This window comes from Ixodes scapularis, unplaced genomic scaffold (genome assembly GCF_016920785.2).
Source record: "Ixodes scapularis isolate PalLabHiFi unplaced genomic scaffold, ASM1692078v2 PGA_scaffold9__187_contigs__length_104089568, whole genome shotgun sequence".
Taxonomy (NCBI): Eukaryota; Metazoa; Arthropoda; class Arachnida; order Ixodida; family Ixodidae; genus Ixodes; species Ixodes scapularis.
In genome coordinates this window covers 44,166,462-44,186,337 of record NW_024609884.1, presented here as the reverse complement: position 1 = coordinate 44,186,337, position 19,876 = coordinate 44,166,462, and the positions used below count along the sequence as shown (strand labels likewise).

Below are 19,876 nucleotides of genomic sequence, written 5' to 3'. Positions count from 1 at the left end.
TGACATTAAGCAATGCACGCGTGGCGTTTCGAATTGCGTAATGTCACGACTCAGACTGCGTTTTTTGGTCTGAACATATGTTTCGGTATCGTCATTCGCTGAGCTTCCTCCGTAAGTTGCAGTGATTGGCTCTCCGAGTGTTGTGCGGGAAAGTAGACGCACGGGCTTTTTTTTTAGAGCGAAGATTCGTACAGAGCAACACGCCCCCGCTTGTAGGCTGACTTCCCTCATACTTAAGTTGAAGCAGATACGTTTTCTGCATATGTGCAGTACCGTATTTACTCGAGTAATAGCCGCACTATTAATGAACAAGGCCCTCGCGTCTACTTTCCCGCAAAGCACATATACAACCAATCATCGCGTTGCGTATAAATAACATAGCGAATAACTAGATCGAGAACACGAGTTTCTATACAAGTGCAATCTTCACAGATGGTATCTTCGCGCAAAGACGTTATTTCTGTCATGTAATTCGCTTAAATCATGCTGTCCATCGCGGTGATTTGCAATCCGAGTGCTCCGCAGAAAAGCGAACCCTCTAGTTTTCTTCATAAACAGTGGGGCTATTACTCGAGTAAATACGGTAATCAGATTTATCACGAAACCACATGCTTGTTTATTGACAGTGAGTTGGTTTTGACGAAGTTGATACTTTATATATCCAGCGTCTCGTGAACGGATGGGAAACTTGTCAACTAAGCAGTTAAACAGAAATCGCTCTCCTCTGTAATAGCTTATTGAGTGCTTCTGCGGCGCGTGCCTCCAGATGGTCGGACATGTAGGAGTTTTTGCTCTGGAGGACCTTGTTCAGTATCGCCTTGCCCAGCCAGTTGAATGCAAACGATGCTCCGGTAAACTTCGTCACCTTCAGGTCTCCCATGTCGACAATCTGCGCAGGAAATAATTCCACGCTATATGCACGCCTTATAGAAAGAAAAAGTAGGACGGCTCAGCCCGTGTCTCGTGAGCTCTAGAAAGTAAAAGTCTACTTTCCCGCACAACACTCGGAGAGCCAATCACCGCAACTTACGGGGGCAGCTCAGCGAATGACGATGCCGAAACATATGTTTAGACCAAAAAACGCAGTCTGAGTTGTGACATTAAGTAATGCAAGCGTGACGTTTTGCATTGCTTAATGTCACAACTCAGACTGCGTTTTTTGGTCTAAACGTGTGTTTCTGCATCGTCATTCGCTGAGCTGCCTCCGTGAGTTGCGGTGATTGGCTCTCCGAGGGTGTTGTGCAGGAAAGTAGACGCACGGGCTTTTTTTTTTAGAGTGCAGCGCCCTCCAGTGACGATATTTGAATTCGGCTCATAGATTGGCCCCGAGCATTACGTGAGTATTCGATATGGGGCCGCGATAATCAATAGCTCGACCAGAATTGGGGTAGTGGCTCGTGCCCAATCGCTTCAATGACCACAATAAAACATTCCGAAATTCAGTCTGGCCTAGCTATCATCAACTAAGTGTGTCTTCTTTACATGCCAATGGCGGCCTTTTGATGGCTGGAGAAGGACGAATTTGAAGACAGAAACCGATGCGGAGCCTGAGCATCTAGACGCTTGTTTTTCCGTATTGCTGTTCGATGTCACCGTGACGATACTTTTAAGCTTTTATGCGCTACGCATTTGAGGTTGCCATGTGAGTGCTTGGAATGCTCGGCTTCGGCACGCCCCAGACAGCTCATGACAATAAAATGTTGATCTTACCAAGACGTTTATTCAACTATATAAGCGCCTCCTACAGAGTGGTATAGTTTCGCAACACCATTGGAACTTTAGCAAATAAAAAAAAAAAAAAAAACTGTTCATCGAAAAACACTGTAACTTACGTACGTCTACCGTTGATGAATAGGTACCAGGTTTTATCCGCCATTAGCATCCAACTATGTGCACTGATATTTCAGCAACCACTAGAAGGTACTGAATTTGTGAAAAGGTCTACTGCCGAACCTTTTCAATGACTGGACCTCGGCACGTGTCCCGTGATTTGCCAACCCCAGCGCGTTTCTGTGATAAACAAGAGAGAGTTTTAGTAGATCGTGTTTTCAGGCCACGCTAATCGTAGCGGGAGCTCGCGCTGCCACTTCGATGCATGCTCTGAAGCGCGCGCTCGTAGCGGTAGCGGGCCTTTGAAAACGATCTACTAAAACTCCCTATTAACAACGTATAATCGACTCCAGATCACGTGGCCGCCTGTTTTAACTGCAGTCTAAAAAAAAAAGTTGCGAGTTTTTTTTTTCGCGAATATTATTGCACAAGGAGATAATATAACGCGTGTTTTATTGGTTATAAACGTCAGGGATTCCTTCTATGTGATATTTACGCAAAGAACAAAAATCATTACACCGCCCCTTTAAAATATACCAGTGATTACGAAAGTACGCTTTCCTGTGAACCTAGGAGTATGCAGACCTGTACGGTACCCCTCACAAATACTCTGATTACTTGTAGTCGATTACTTTTTAAAGTAATTTTTTTGTAATAATTTTATTTCTTTTATAAGGAAGTGTTCAGAGAGTAATCTGATTACTTTTTAGAGTAATAAAATTACTTGTAACCATTACTATTTTTCCGGCCACTTCCTAATTCAAGGCGCCCTTTCTTTCCCCAACCTCCGAGGAATTCTGGAACCAAGTCTCCGACAAGGGGACGGTCTACAAAAAGTGGTGAATTTAGGAGATGAATAGTCGGTAATCCGCTGAATCGAATCCAATAATCGGCAGCCCGAAATGCTCAGAGGAAAGGCCCGTTTTCAAACGGGCAGAAAGATGTGCCGTTTTGGGAATCTGAAGTAATCGGAAAAGTAATGGTTCCTTTTTCAAGTAGCGGTCAATTTCTTTTCCTTTCAGTAATAAAGTAATATAATTGATTATTTTTAAACGAAGAGTAATAGTAATTAAAATCGACCACTTTTTTTTAATAACTTGTAAAAGACTGGGAGTATGTAACGCACTGCAAGCTTGATTAAGACGGGCGCAGTTTGCAATATACAGCGCGGACCAAATGAATCAAAAACACACTTTGCATAAATGAAAAAAAAAATCGTATGATATAGGGTTCTGTAATTTAGCACAAGGGAACGGCTAGTTGGTGTATTTGTTTGTGAGAATATCAAAGAAAAAACGCGCATGAATAAAAAGTTATAGCACACTAAGACCAAAACTTTCCTAGTAGTAGGCACGGAATTAATTTTATGTCAAAGTAAAATAGTCTTTTGTGAGCCATTGAGACATTTGATATAATGATAGCAACCAAGGAAGGGCAACACGTTTATTCTGACTTTTCGCCTGTCGCTTGTTTTTACCAATCAAATGTCTCAATGATGCGCAGCAACGTTTTGAATTTTCTCAATTTGACGCCAAGGACTTATCTGTATGTCTACCCAGGAAAACATTTGGTGCTTATGTGCAACTTCTTAGTAGAGAAAGATTTCCGGCACACCAGCCCACCTCGACGTCCTCTTTTTTTTTTAATTTCTTTTTGTGCGAGCAAAATGTATTATTAAAAAAGAATTACCCCTTGGCCGCGTTACACGGAGAACTGATTTCTACAATTTATTTCAAGCGCGGGTTAGATTCATTCGCCTCACGCGACAGGGTGCGAAGCTCAGTGGCGACGTGAGGGGTTACCTTAAAGTCTTTCAGAGTTGCCCTCTTGGACTCCACGTCCACCTCGATGGTTATGTCGGCGAGGATTCGACTCAGTGTGGCGCCAAGGTCGCCGTTCAGTCTGAAGAATCGGTTCACTTTGTACTGGTACCTCCCGGACATACGAATCTGCCAGGTGAAAAGAGGAATCGCCGCGTGACGCTCGCCGGCGGGTTCACACACGCTTGCGTTCGACTACGACCGACTGCTCCACAACCAGGTTTGAAGGCACTCCGGTCGTCAGCAGTCGCGAGCGTGTGAAACAGCCTTAAAGCCGCGGTCATACCATCGCACAAAAGGAGGTCTGCAGACGCTAGGGAGATTTAGGGAACCGTTTTTGCACGTCCGGTACGGTTCGATGGGCCATCCGGTGCGAACTGCGCATGCGCGAATCTTTTGCGGTAGCACGGGCGCAGTTCGTACCGTATCGAACGTGCAAAAATTATTCCCTAAAACTCTCTACTGTTTGAAGCGTTCTTTTTTTCTTTTTTTTTAATGGCAATCTTGTTTCCAGCCAACAGAATTGTATTTCGTACGATGTGTGTATAGGAGCAGTCTGACTCGCGGCTCAAATTGTGCGGATACTTACGTTTTCGGCCCCTAGACGGCCCCGAGCGGTGGCCAAGTGAGAGCCGTGGAGCGTCACGTTGACGGTCCCGTACCGTCGGAGCGACGGAAGGCCGTACACGACGACGTTCTCCACGTATCCTTTGCCGTCGTCGAGGTTCAGTCGCTGTCTGATCACGAGTGGATCGATTTTGCTCTGAATGTCCCGGTTTTCCCGAAACTGGCGCAGCAGCCCGTCGATGATGTCGTCTCCGTTCACGGTCACATTTTCGGCAGTGTCTTGGGCACCTGCGACAACGGGCAGATAGGGAAAAGCTAAATAGTATAACTAACAAAAAAAAAGTTTACAAAAAAAGAAAAAAAAAAAAAACAGTTTTAAAGTGAGTTTATTGTAACTATACATTTTCTGTGAAATGAGTACCTTCCCAGAATCGCACCGTGCTCATCTCTCTAGTGTTAACTAAAGTCACGGTCACGCTGCTCATGCATCATGTTTGAATCATGTATAAAGGAAACATGCTTCTATAAGATGCTTGAGGCGCAGATATATATATATATATATATATATATATATATATATATATATATATATATATATATATATATAATTCTGTTATCATATCTAAGCGAACACCGTGTCTTTTGTACCATGCGTACGAGCAGTTTTAGAAGCAACCATGTGCATGCTGTCATTATCGAATAGGGCGTAGATATTTTCTCTACGCTAATTCATTATGTTCTCAAAATTCAACTTGTCTTTGTCTCTACCTCCATGAAAGCTCTCGAAATAACGAAAACCACCGAACGCCTAAATTCCCCCCTTTTTTTTTCTTTCTGCTATTGCAAAGTATGGATAGAGCTGAGGCACAGCAACGGAAGTGAAATCATGCGAGTGAAATGATATTAGAAATATTAAGTACACTATAAAATGAAGCTTGAGATTGTCTTTCTTCAAGTGCACACTTCAATCTGCGCGCCCAAAGCATCCTAGAAAACATTGAAAAAAAAAAAATCACGCGGGTCCCTTTTTTTTTTTCATTAAAAATGCAGCCCGGAACATGACCTAACGTCCTTTTTCTCGGATATATTACAGAAAAAGGGGCATGTCGCGATGTTTGATTGCATTTCCCTTCAGTAGGGTCATATTCTTCATTCATAAACATAATACCTATTTCATCCCTCACACACACCGGTTTCAATCTACGGAGCGTCTTCCGAATAAAGCTAACCATGTTGTTTGCGCATACTTAAGACCAGAGCTTAAGACGCGACCATGTAATGCTTGTATTGAGCATAGAGTGGCGCTGCAGTGTTTGATTATCTAAAGATACGAGCCTCCTACAAGTAGCCACATTTTTTGAAGCATCAACTGCGTGACAGTGCAGGCTTTAGGAAGTGAATGGCGGCGCACAGCAGAGGACTGAACTTGGTGACGCCATATTGTGCCAGAGGAATGTGCCTATTTGTATCGGCTGTCGTTACTTGTAAAAAGACGTATCAAGGAATTTCATGATTCTGCACAAGCCTTTGTCATTTACAAGCGTGTGTCAGCATCTGTCTACGCGCGGTAACAGAGCGTATGACAGAACTAAAAGACTATTTAAATAAACAACATAAATGTGGATCTCATGCTTTCAGTGTCTTATCAAACCGATAAGAATGCTTTTCTTGCTGTTATTTCGTTCATGTTATTTTCTGAAAATTCATATCAACCAATAAAATTCTACCACCTCGGCGCCCGCGAGCAATGTGGGAGAGCGTGTAACGCACAAACGAAGCACGACCGAAAAAAATATTCGATTTTATTCATCAGAGGCGTTGCTCAAACTGGAGAGCTATTCGCTCTTTCTCGCGTGAGTTGAAACGTGGTGGCGCCAGTGTGCAAATAGCCCCCAACCACTTCCGGTTATGAACCAGAGGGCGGGTTTCGCAGTATTTGCGAAACCAAATATACACGCTATTTTCTGGAAATAGCCACTTATAGCACTGGCAGACTTAATGTACTCTTTCGATAAAAGAGTGACGAGTAAAAAGAATGAAAGACGTTTACGACTCCCTGTAATGCCGAATTAGAGTGCAGCTCTTGAGGAGGAGGAGGGAAGGGTACGGAGGGGACGGTATATTCCTCTCCTCCTTCCTCCTCATCTACTCCTCATCTGCTCCTCGCCTCCTCCTTCTCTCTCATCCGCTTCCTCCCACTCCTCCCTCCTGCGCGGTGAATTATGGGAAACGTCCCATAACGCAACACGCGCGTCATCGCGGTGCATTATGGGACGTTTCCCATAATGCACCGCGCGGTTACGCCGACGCGTTACGGCTACGCCGACGGCGACGGTGACGCGTCACGCCGACGCCGCTCAAGCCGGGCGCCTAAGAGCTGGGCTCTAAAATTTGGAAGTATACGTGAACCGGAAGTGTGCCGGGATTACCCAATAGACGGCGCCACTGAGCTTGTTGCCAAAAAAGAAAAAAAAGAAGGGCGAGTACAGGCCTATGGGATCTTGTTTTCTTCGGCAGACACCATTTGTCTCGTATATTCCGAGGCCTGGCTCTCATTAAACGTTTTCTCAAATAGATTATAGCCTTTGAATGGGACAACATATAAGACATTTGGCCCTTGCCCCAACTGCTGGCATATTCGGGTAGGGTTTAAACGTTCAGCAAAGCGTAATTTTTTTTTTGTTAGGTTAGGAAACCACATTTTACTTTTTACGGCTGTCACCTTGCATAACCTCTTCTGCCCGGACCTCCTGAAGCCTTCGAAAACGTGATCGTTTTCCTCCTGATTCACCCTACCGTAGCCACTGACAGCCTAAGAAATCTAGGGTGCGGCTTATAATGTTCGCGCCTCTCGCTTCGTGATTGGCTCTCCGGCGTTCTTATCGAATAATGCCGCACTCTAATTGGCCGCGGAGTGCATCTCAGCTGCTCGGGAGTCGAGACGCCGTGTGCGTTTCTTCGGCTGGCAGTGACTCTCGCGACTCACCTGACACGACGAGCGAAGCGGCGGCCAGCAGGAAGAGCGCGACGTCGTGCATGGTTTTGATGCGACGGCGTCCCTGTGATCTACGGCCGATGTGCCCGAGTCGTCTTTACCACCGCACAAACGTGGCAGGAACTTTGCCTTCTTTCCGTTTCCCGGACGCGGTGCGGCTGCCCCAGGGGCGAGGCCAAAAACAAAGGGGGAAGCTAGGCGAAAAAAATAATAAAAAACAACACAAGAAGGGTTTCTCCTCTCTAATTGGTCTCCTATCCGACGCTTTCAAGGATCGCGGATATCGATCCACGCGATCGGCCGGGTTCGGCATAATGAAGTTCGATACAAACAAAAGAATGAGCGCCCGTTTAACTCGTACGCGTCGTTATCGCGCCTATATAAACCGAACGGTGAGATGTGTCGTCACTGTTCGGGGATGACGTTTTTTTGGATTATTTCCAAATTACATTTTCTGGAAAAAAAGAAAGAGAAAGAAAAATATGTTGAGTACGTTTATTACGTGCCTTGAAGTACTGTCAAATAAAATCGTCTTCCTTATCATGCTAACTATATTCGTATCAAATTAGTACCACGTTCATGGTCTTCTTTACAAATAAGACGCGAAATTGCCCTCTTTTGTTTCTTTCGTGGTTGATTATTTTAATCTACCCTTAGACAGAAATATCTAAGGGTAGATTAACCCCCCCCCCCCCCCCCCCCACAAAAAAAAAAAAAAAAACAAAAAAAAAACAACATTCTGCCAAAACATTTGATATTGAAAAATGTCATATTTACATACACCAACATCTAGGGAGTATTCCCAGAAAGTTTCATTAGTTTACACTGCATAGCTAATTTTTTTTTTTTTTTATAAATTACTTTTGGCCCAGCAATGCTGAAGAAAAGGCAGAGGTTGGAGCACTTTTGAACGCATTTTTCTCCATTCTACTTTTCGGCATAAATTTCACTTTAGGAAAACCACCGTTTTGTTTTTACGTAACTTGGACTCAATTTTATGAGTTTTTCTGGGTTGAAATTTTAAAGGGAAGATAGCTATGATCTTGTAGTTTTTATTTTTGTCGTTTTTATGCTTAAGAAACAAGTTTTTGACAAAGGGTGGAAATCTCAAATACAGTATTTGTGTTTATGCGGCCTTTTTGTCATGAAAGATTGAATAATATAGAAATATAGCTCCATAGCTATCTACCCTGAAATGTCCTAAAGCAATATAACACATGAAAATGACCAATTGTTAAGTGATTTCAAAACTATAGTTTTCCTACAACACACGCCCACTTTCATCTTTGAACATTTTTTTTTTTTGTAATTCACCCAGGCTAACAAAATTTGGCAGAAATGTTCTCAATATCAACAGAACCAAGCCCTGCAAATGTAATTTAAATCAATAAAGTGGTTCAAACATTCACTTTTTTGGGTAGTGTCCCCCCTTAAGTCCTACTCTATGTTAAACCCACCTCATCTCGCACTCATCTGCTCTTTTTTCCTCGTCTCTTGTTTCGTACCGTTTCGTAAACGCGCCAAATATATATAAAAAAAATGTTTTGCGAAGTGGCAGCATTTTTGCATGCCTGAGTTTTGGGAATGCTATAGCGGGCGTTTACCCCTGTTTGAATTACTCACTAAAACTCCCTTGTTTATTTCCACTAGCTTGCGTTTTATCTGTGCTTTTATTTCACGTCTTAATCACATACTCGCTCGTGTATGTACGCGGTGCCTGCGCTTGTATACAGCGGAAGCGCCTGATAAGTACGTGCTCAAACCTGTAGCCTTCTTTGCCTTGAAGAGATACAAAATTTGAAAGTTTGGGGCTCTACGTGTCAAACCAACAAAAGGTGTCTGACACGCTCTTAGACGCATAGTCATCTCCGAGACGCTATGCTATAGTTGCCCAGCGGAAACATCATTTGCCTTCAACCCAGACGCACTGCTTGGGTCACAGTGCCCAATCGAAAGCTCACGCAGCAGCCACGCGTGTCGTGCAAACGTTTCACGTCTCGATGGATTTCACGTGGTATTTTTGCTATAGGATATTTTTTTTCTTTGTTTGCTCTGTTGAACATGTTTGCTGTACGCATATTCGTTATCGTTAAATGTTCTTCTCTGTGATGAAATAAATTGATTGTGATTCTTTTCGAACTTGTTATAGTACCCATTCTCGGAAAAGAACAAATAAATAACATACACTTCACCGAGAATGCTAAGAGATGTCACCAACTTGCTTTAAATTTTAAATTTCTCAGCACCTAGAAAGCGCTGCAGAACCCAGGCCTCCTGAGTTCAATACTCACCTCTGCCCGTTTCGATCTGGATGAGCATCGTGCCGGCGTGCGTGCGGTCGTGCACAACTATACTGCGTGAAGCGCGTTAAAAGCCTCAGGCTATCGTTCGTAGTGCACTGGCTAAATATCTCATCTGCAGCGGTAGCGCCAGACTTCCAATGGGGCTGACTAACTTCGCGCTGTCTAAACTTACAGACAACACAATTAAGATTTATTTACAAGTCTCGTTTGTTATTCATTGCACTCCGCGTAATAACTGTGCTTCGTCGAAGAATGGTTTCGTCCTCCAGACCGCAACATGACCCCGGCAGTTAAAGACTTCCATCGAACGAGGGCAAGCGGGTGTGCCGGGATTCAACGTCATTCTTGGCAGGAGGAGGGTGCATCGCCACAGGACCGGCCACCACACGACCGTCCAATTGATTGGGAACGCGTAAGACCCGGCAGCTGGGAGCAAGTGCGTGCTCGACGGGCGCCGTTAGTGTCAGCGCTGGGTCAGGCCCCGCTAGCTACAGATCACGAAGCCCATTCGGGGCTGTGTCCCATTGCTAGTGCCGGAAATTCCTCGGAACACAGAGGACATGCTCGGCGTTCCTTTTTAAGACTGTTTGCTGTAGAAAACTCCCACAACTAAAATAAAATAGCTTTTTTTTTTTTTTTTCCTGAAGGGAGTGGGTGGAGAGGGGGGAAGGGGGGGGGGTAAAAGCGTTGATCTCTTCAGATTATTGCTATATCGTGATTGGTGTCATAACGTGGCCTCGTAGTTCGCTGGCTCTGGCGTAAGAGGAAAGTTTTACCGATCAATTAGCAACGAAAATCTTTGGTCTAACTGTAGAATTCAGCAGCAAGTGTACCACTATGAAAGAACGACCACCTCGTCCGGTGTCTCGTGATCAACTGATTTTATGTGACGTAGTCGGAAAATAAGAAGAGAAAGAGGATAGGTTTCTGAAAGTGGAGATAGGTTGGGGGGGGGGGGGGGCAACACATAGAGTAAGGAGTGAAAGAAAAATAGCACCACACATTTCTCCCCCCCCCCCCCCCCTTTTTTTTTTGAGAAAGAGAGGAGCCGAATAAAACAAAATTCACAGAACAAGGCCAGATATAAATATTACACATATAGAACAAAGATGCGCAAAATCATAATTCAAAAGAAATTCAAGTTAAGCATTCAAGTTAAGGCTACTTTTTAAAGCATTCGCACTCAACACTCATACTCTTGTACACAATATATCAAATAACACTGTTAGAAAGTTATTTACAGAATTACAGGAATTAGTTTCACTTCAAATAATAAACGTTAAAGGAATACGTAAACTTCTCTCTCTCTCTCTCCCAAACCCCTTTCCCAAAGAAAAATAAAGACGACTGTCACGTCTGGTACTGCGGGTCAGAGACTCACATCTCTAAACCGCACCGGTGGTCGTCGAATTCGGGTCGATCGCCGAAGCTCTTCCGCTGGGGTAACGGAAACTGCTACTGGGAGAAGAGCAGTACCCACTGGGGTAACGGGAATCTCCAGTTACAATTTCACTCTTTGGGGTGAACCTGGTGATACCGTCACGGCTCCCTGTCCAGGTTCAAAATGACCGGTTGGACGATCTGGGGACGCTTCGTCTCCATCCGCATCTTGTCCCCGTGGAGGTGAAAAAGGCGGAGGCGTTGGGTAGTCGTAGCTACTGCTGTTGCCACCGAGATATGCTGCTTTAATGTGTCTGGCCGCCACTCATGATGAAGACGCTGGCTTCTCGAGGTCTTTTTCAGAATTCCCTTTGTAGGCAGGTGCTCTAATGGCTGTGTCGTTGCTTGCGACGACTTCTCCACGATACCCATGCCAGGTGGAGCCGTTGCCGCCGTAACCTTGGAGGCGTTCCAAATGCGACACGCTCCATAATTTTTATTGCCGGACCCAAAAGCTTGGTCTTTCTTCTTCACCTTCCCTGGCTTCCTGACGCGCACCCATCCGCCGACATGGAACGTCGGAACTTTGGCAGCTCGCCGTCACTCTGTGCAGTGCTTGCTGTGCTCTTGTCCCCGCTTCACTTGGCACCGAAGATGCTGCAGCTGCTCAAATGGGTTCTTCAAGAGCTGCGATGGAGAAAGGCCGATGATGTGAAGTCGGTTGCGTGGCTTGCGTCCATGCAGCAGAACCGCAGGAGGCAGTTTTGTCGTTGCGTGCGGGTACAGCCATACAAGCACACGTAATCCAGAAGAGCAGAGTGAATTGATCGCTTCTCCAGGGCAGCACACTGTACGAACGACTTGAAGCTACGATTAAATCGTTCTACTTGCCCGTTCGCGTGTGGATAATACACAGAGACCAGGTGATGGGTGATACCTCGCTTAGGCAGGAAGCTCTGGAATTTTTCCGAAGAAAACTGAGGTCCATTGTCGGATACAATGCTGTCGGAGTATCCTTCCCGAGAAAAGACGAGACAAAGGACACCGGTCACCGCGCTTGTCGTGACGTTGGAGCAGAAATGGTCTTCAGGCCACTTTGAAAAATAATCGACGAGCGTGATGCAGTACCGATATGCTGGTGGCGAAGCTTTTGGGTTAACGATGTCGATGCCGAGCTTTGACCATGGTCGCTCAGGCAAGGGCACAGGTTGCAAGGGTGTTGGCGATGTCTTCGCACTCTTGTCAGCCAAGCTTCAAATGCCACAGGCTTGGACTGCCATTTTCACCTTCGCATTCATGCGGGCCACCAATATAGTTCGCCAAGGCGAGTCCGCGTCCTGACGATGGCAGGTTGACCCTCGTGTGTTCGGCCGATGAGAGCTTTTTTCATACTAAGGGGGACGAGGAACTGCTCACCGCGCAGCAGAAGACCGTCGTTAACATAGAGTGTGTCTTTAGAGGCGTGGATGATGGCTTGGTCTGGAGGTAACGCCCTAGACGGTGGCCATTCCGAGGTGACAGTCAACTGAAGGCAACGTTACTAGAACCCTCAGTTCGGAAACTCACCGTTGAAACATGAGCCGCTGGCGTCCACCGAGACCGAGCTAAATACGACAACAGCGCTACCCTTTGTCATTTGTCTTTACTGTGGTTACCTTGAACTTTCAGACGCATGTTTTTGCGTAGAAACCAACGGAAAAAAACTTTTTGTAGTAACTTTTATTGGAGTTTAGAAGCAATTGAGGGCGCGTGATGTTTTCTAAAATCTTTAGTTTGCAAGATTTTGCGGCACGATTAATATTGTTTTTATACAACCATGCCTCAGAGGTGATTTCAGGTAGCACGTCCTGACCTATATGCACCTTAGCTTCGGTAGTAATTCGCGGCGCGTCCACTGGGGAGACAGGGGGTAGCGCCTCTGTAACCTCGAACATGATTGTAAACCTGAGACTGGAGCAGAAAAGAGAACACAACAGAAGGTAGTAAAAGAGGAGGCAACGTCTCAAACTCAGCTGCAAAGTTTATTTCAAACACGCTTTATATACCCCATTTCCAACGCCGTCACTACAAAAAAAAAAAAAAAATACACACATGACAAGAGGACAATGACACTTGGGTAAACCTTCTCTTATCTCCTTTGACCTCGGCTGTGGGACACTCACACAAAGGGTCACATTCTAGCATAACCACCGCCACCCGGCGAACGTAGGTGAAATCACTACTGAACACAAAGAAAGGGTTTCACCTTCAAAGGTGCGTTTCCTCTAACAAATCACTCAGTCCAAAGAAACAATACTATACACTGCTAACAGCCGGAACTGGGGCCATCTCCAAAAATGAGAACGACATTGCCCTCCTACCACGAACCACAAATGGATAACACTGCGACTTTCTCGAACAAGTCCAAGGATACACATATAAACAACACTAGTACTACAAAAAAAAAAAAAAAAAAAAACACTTTACAAGCGTAGGGATTGTTTACATTCGTTCCCAAACTGCAATGACGCCTGACTTGTACAGTTGCCAGACGTTTTTATACGGCTCACACGGTACCGAGTTCTCGCGATGTGCCTTCTGGCAAACTTCCTGTTTCGATTCAAAAGGTGTAAGCTTGCATAACTTAAAATCGGATGTGAACACTGTTTTAAGTTATTTCCGATTTTAAGTTATGGAAGCTTACACCTTTTGAATCGAAACAGGAAGTTTGCCAGAAGGCACATCGCGAGAAGTCGGTACCGTGTGAGAATTCTGTGGTTTATGAGATTCCTTTGGAGTGTGGATATAAATACGTAGGTCAGACGTCGAGATGTCTAAATGATAGACTGACGGAACACAAACGGAATGTGAAAAACAACGCGTCTAATTCCGAGTTAGCCAAGCACCTTCTAGAGTGTAATAATTGTAAAGCCAACTGGTCTGAAACGGAAGTAATTCACAAAGAACGCAATGATATGAAACGTGTAGTCCAGGAAACGATTCGTATAAAAACGTCTGGCAACTGTATAAGCCAGGCGGGGACGTAGCCAAGTCGGGAGGAGATAAGGCTCCATCCACGCAAAAGGTCACGTGACTTATAATATAAGCACATAATTTGTTTTGGTGCACATATTATGCTTTCTTATAAGTAATTATGGGATATAAAAATAAAGAGGTTACATTTTATTGTTGTATTTAAAGTTAATATGTCAGGTGACCTTACAAATTCTGAGACAATTTATCAGTTTTTTTACTGTTTTCTAAGACTAATAGCAAATATCATGCGTCATAAAAATAGTATCAATAAATATCTTTATAGTTATCTTGTCCAGGAGTCATCACACACACGTGTGGGCAGCGTGCATGCCATCCGTGCGTGTGCGTGCGGGAGCCCGCACGCGCACGCACACATGGGCTAAGGCCCCCGGGGCTTTAGCCCATGTGTGCAGTACATCGCTGCCGAGGCGAGGCGGTGAGGCTGGTGGGTCTTCGTCGTGTGTGTAGTTGGCTTGTTTCGAGGCGTTTTAGTGTGAGTTTATCTGCGTCGAAGGGGACAAGTGCGAGCCCACCGCTCCGTACGTTCTTGACTTGCGCGCACGCTCGCAATCTCCCAAAAATTGCGAGAGAAGGGAAAGTCCAAGTAATAACAAACACAATGAGAGCATTCAATCAAGAAAACTGGGTGCATGATTCCCAGAAACAATTTATTCTCTGACAAATAAAAGAGTAGCCGATGCACAGATGCCACTCGTCCACGTGATCACCGATGAACACGAAGCCCTTCTTGCGGCAGAACTCCTGCAGGAGCCAGTTCACGTCTCTGTGTCGATCATTCAGCTCCTGGCTCTCGGCATTCTGACTACGCTGACGCTCCAACGCAGAAAACTTGTTCTCCCACGTCGGAAGGACGGAAGAAAAGGCGATTTGCATCGCTGGACTGCGTTCCAAGATCTGAGCGGCCAGCCGACGGTATTTGTAACGTACGGCCACAATCGAGCAGGGTGTCAGACACCTTGGAAAACAAAGCCTCGATCCTAATGTCACTAAACGCCCGCACTTCGACAGCCACCCGGTTTTTCGATGAGAAATACTGGGACAAGTATCTCACCATTGAATCCCCCGCAACCGAAACTCGAGGCATATCAGAAGCGCGACCGTGCTAATACACAAAAAAAAACCAAACTCTTCGACCAAAAAAAAAAAAAAAAAAAAAAAAAAAAAGAAAAATGAATTGCCTCCCCTCACGCAGGAAATGACGTAGTGCGCCGGAAGTGACGTAGTGCGTGGATGGAGCCTTATCTCCTCCCGACGTGGCTACGTCCCCGCGCGTGGATGTAGATACTCCCGTTGTGGCCATGTGTATCCTTGGACTTGTTCGAGAAAGTCGCAGTGTTATCCATTTGTGGTTCGTGGTAGGAGGGCAATGTCGTTCTCATTTTTGGAGATGGCCCCAGTTCCGGCTGTTAGCAGTGTATAGTATTGTTTCTTTCGACTGAGTGATTTGTTAGAGGAAACGCACCTTTGAAGGTCAAACCCTTTCTTTGTGTTCAGTAGTGATTTCACCTACGTTCGCCGGGTGGCGGTGGTTATGCTAGAATGTGACCCTTTGTGTGAGTGTCCCACAGCCGAGGTCAAGGGAGATAAGAGAAGGTTTACCCAAGTGTCATTGTCCTCTTGTCATGTGTGTATCTTTTTTTTTTTTTTTTTTTTTTTGTGGAGACGGCGTGGGAGATGGGGTATATAAAGCGTGTTCGAAATAAACTTTGCAGCTGAGTTTGAGACGTTGCCTCCTCTTTTACTACCTTCTGTTGTGTTCTCTTTTCTGCCCCAGTCTCAGGTTTACAATCATCTTCAACTTACACCAGCTCGCCTGCACTCTGACTATTTTTTCTGTAACCTCTTCCACCGTATCTGTTTCGGCGCCATAATGGCCGATTAAAGCCAAAATAGAAGTCACGTGCAGTTAGTTCCCCGAGTGGCCGCTGCGAGAGAAATGGCGGCGTTGTGATCGCCATTAGCTCGGCTCTGGAGGACGGGTCGGTGCCACTCCTTCAGAGCAGTCTCTATGGCAGTTTCCCAACCGAGTGGTTTAGTAACGTTGGCTGAAGGTCATTCGCCGTTTCCTGTTAGAGTTGAGCTTTTGATATGCACTCATCGTTCAGAGCGGTAAAAGACACATCTTGTAAACCCTGAGATGGGGGACGATAAAAAAACGGACGAACACAACAGAATATCTCTTCGTCAAATGCTGTTCCTCCCTCATCTTCCGTTACCGGAAGCCTGGAGAGAGCGTTAGCTACTTGATTTTATGCGCCATGCTGGTACTGTACTTGAAAGTTGTACTTCAACAACCACGTCGACCCCCAAGCGATCCGGAGCGGCCGATGTCCGGTCTCTCGTGGAGCAACGCGAGCTTGATGGTCTGTGCGTAGGGTTAATTGGCGACCCCAGAGATATGTGTGCCATTTTTCACAGGCCCACAGACACGAAAGCACCTCTCGTTCGCCCGCAGAGTACTTCCTTTCTGCGGTAGTCAGTGCTCGTGACGCGAAAGCAATTGGGTGAATGTCTTGTCCGTGAAGCTGCTGCAACACTGCCACAATTCCATAAGCTGAAACATACGTAGCTATAATGATAGGTATCTCTGGGGGGTCAAACATCTTCAACGTTTGTGCAGAGGACAGCAGCGTTTTCACCCGATTGAAACTTCGATCTGCTGCCTGGTCTCAGATGAACGGGGTGTCCTTTTCGCAGTGGTTCCACTTCAGAAGCCAGGCGTGGTACAAAACGGGAATAATATTTAACGATTCCTTGGAAGGAGCGCAGCTGCATTAGGTCCGTGGGGATGGGTGCCGCACGAATAGTGTCGACTTCGTTTTGTAGGGATGTAATCCCCGCAGCACTAACTTCGTGCCCCAAGAAAGAAATTTCTCCAACGTCAAATACACATTTGTTGTTGAGTTTCAGACCCGCCTCAGATATGCGCACGAGTACTTCTTGCAGGCGTTCTAAGTGCTCCTGTTAGTTCTTACCATAGACAACCACATCATCGAGGTACAGTAGCACCCCTTTGCAGCTCTGTAATATTTTCGCCATCATCTGCTGAAATGTCGTTGGCGCTGAGGCTCATCCAAAACACACTCGCTTAAAGCGAAACGGTCCTTCAGACGTAATAAACACTTTCAGATGCCGACCGTCCAGGTGTAATGAGACTTGATGGTATGCGGCAGCGAGATCCAATTTTGAAAAACGCTGCGCACCGTGAAGAGCTTTCAGCAACTCTTCAATGTGTGAACGAGGGTAGCTGTCTATTACAACCGCTTTGTTTGCTTCACGAAGGTCAACACACATTCGGATACGGCCGTCCTTCTTCTGGACGACTAATATCGGTGACACCCACTCGGAGGCATTAATGCGTTCGATTACCTCAGCCCCCTCAAGACGTTTAATCATAGGGTAATATAGTAAACGTAAAGAGAGGGCACTAAAGCCGACCGCTCGGGTAGGTCATGTTTTGCTGAAATGCGAAGTGGACGCCGAGTGAAGCTGCTAACGGTAGTAAATGGCAACCCCGTCTTGCACCGAAGTAACGCTCCATCAAGGCAAGAAAGCTGGGAAGAACATTTAAATACTCTCATAAAAGTTGCCTCGGGGTATACTTGTCGGAAACACATTTAGCAGCTGGTTTGGTGGAATAACTGACAGGAAGGGGCTCATGATAGTTTAGAAACACGGCAGTAACTCATAAATTTCTTTTTACTTTACAGCTCTTCCGCGAAGCATAGTAGAAATTTATTGTGGCTGATACGACAGCATCCTGCATCGGCACGCCTTCAGCACAGACATCGTGCACAGCAACAGGTCCGAGTGTGGAGCCAACAGGCTCGCCTGGGAAGTGCCCAAAACGCGACAGCAGAAATACAAATAGAGACGAATACTCAGCCTCCAGATGCAAATTGCGCACAGACGTGTTCAATAAAATCACCGAAAGTGTCGCGGCAGACTTTTCTGATCATATGGTCGTTAATTTTGGAAGAACAGTGACGGACTACATCTGAACTTTAAACGCCCTCAGACGTTTTATTCGGCGTCACAGAGAAGTGTGGAACTAATTGAACGTCATCTAAACAATCCGATGATAAATAGCTTTGCATCTTATTTGACCTAATTTTAATGTTCCGCAGGCAATTAAATATGTTTAGGAACAGAAAAAATCAATCTCTGAGGCTGCATTTTATTCTTGAACACACTGAACATTTTCCCCAGATATCAGTTGCCTGTTTAATTTATAATTGAGTTAAATCAAAATAAAGATCTTTCGCGAACGCGAGATAAATAATCCTCTGATTAATCGAAATAGAAAAAGAAAGAGAAATCTAAGGACTTTAACCTTTCTCCCGAAATAAAGCGTATATTCCACGTTTCGCACTTTTGATAGCCAAGAATGAACCCACAATTATGCGTTGTGGTATTGGCTCTCATTGTTACATTTGGCTATGGGCTTGCATACATATGTGTTATGATATCGCTAGGGTTTTTTTAGAGAACTACTTTTGCTTTCAGAGTTGAATACATTTTAACGCGATAGCTTTAGGAGCTCGTGTCACAGGAAATCCGGCGTCGGCGTCGGTGGGACCATAAAATCCCATAATGCAACGCGTGCTGCCACGTGTGACGTCACGTGTGACGTCACACATGGTTGTGACGTCATGATCCTATCGACCCACTAAATTTGGGGAGAAAATTTTCCTCTAAATATAAGGGAAAATAATCCCGCCAAATTGAACGGAAAATGTTCCCGACAAATTCAGCGGAAAATTTTCCCGACACATTTAGCGGAAAAATGTCTGTTAAATTTAGCGGTTTCATGTGGTCATGACGTCACAGCCGGGTGGGACGTCGCGCGGCATGTGACAAGACGTTACACGTGACGTCATGTGACATCACGTGACACGGGACGCTACCGACTAGACCACGCTTGCACGGCTTGCGAACGAGCGCGGGTTTATTTGGGAAGGCTTCGCGAACGGGGCCCGATGACGCTATCGCGTTCCACTCTTAAAAAGTTTTTTATTGGCTTTTGGTTTCGTCGAGGTGAGTTCCTGTTTTGCAATGTGAAGAACTATATCGTCATTTTGCAATAAAAAAAGACCGTAAAACATTGACATTTTTTAAAGTTTCTTTAGATGTGGCAGGGATGTGGACAGTAATTACAAGAAATAACACATAAATACATTCGATTTAATGAGGTGTCAAGTACACTCCGCTCGCCGTGAGGCTGCAGCCAATGCGACCAGCACGAGAGCTCGAGGCGTTCTTCTACTTTGAAGCGTTGTTCTGCATAGCGAGCGCTCGCACTAGAAATGCAAAGCCAGGATCGAGCGCGGGCTAGCTCGCGCTTGTAGCTTGTAGACGATTGTCTCTGCGCCATGTCTCTGCTCTCGTGGATTTGTGACAGGAGCGTCTAGTTCACTTATCTGTCCCCACGTGGCGTATTCACCTTTAACTTTTACGCCGTGTGCAGATTCCCACCAAAGCAAAATGTGCCGAATAAAAAACAAAACAAAAAAACAACAACTTCAAAGATAAAAAAAAAAGGATGAGATAATGAGTGTCTTGCGGTTGCCAACATACTGATAACTTTATCATTCTCCGTTACCACTTCATGGCGACCAAAGGAAGAGCATCAGAACTTCTAAAACAACTTCGCAGAAGTCATCGCACGCATTTTTATAGTTCTTGTGGCTTCCTTGGAGTGCGATATAGTTAGGTACCTTCAGAGATAACCGTGCTGTGAGAGGGTGTAGGGCATAAAACGTATGATGTAATTAGTGGTTGATTCCGCACAGGACGTATCTAAGGGTGGATTGCCAGTTCATGTATTACAGACACATAATGTTTTACGCGTTTATTTATATCCCCTTTCCTCCTGGTACAATGTTGTCACCAATAAGAAGAGTAGATGAATTTAGAACGAAAAATAAACGTTTAATGAGGTGAAC

General features: G+C 45.2%; 1 protein-coding gene across 1 annotated transcript; it reads right to left on the bottom strand.

Moving 5' to 3' along the window:
• Positions 1-644: 644 nt before the first annotated feature.
• LOC8032039 lies at positions 645-7,292 on the bottom strand. The gene is made up of 4 exons (XM_002408254.5): positions 7,204-7,292; positions 4,240-4,505; positions 3,633-3,779; positions 645-889 (listed from the first exon to the last, which is right to left on the bottom strand). The coding sequence occupies exons 1-4, from the start codon at positions 7,253-7,255 to the stop codon at positions 704-706; spliced, it is 651 nt and encodes a 216-aa protein (XP_002408298.3). The 5' UTR covers positions 7,256-7,292; the 3' UTR covers positions 645-703.
• Between the last annotated feature and the right edge of the window lie 12,584 nt (positions 7,293-19,876).

What these genes read in the sequence shown, in the direction of transcription:
- LOC8032039 (XM_002408254.5), bottom strand. Translation starts at nt 7,255, where the DNA reads ATGCACGACGTCGCGCTCTTCCTGCTGGCCGCCGCTTCGCTCGTCGTG. An exon ending in GCCGTCTAGGGGCCGAAAAC is followed by an intron (nt 3,780 to 4,239) that starts GTAAGTATCCGC and finishes TTCACCTGGCAG; the next exon opens with ATTCGTATGTCCGGGAGGTA. An exon ending in CAACTCTGAAAGACTTTAAG is followed by an intron (nt 890 to 3,632) that starts GTAACCCCTCAC and finishes TTTCCTGCGCAG; the next exon opens with ATTGTCGACATGGGAGACCT.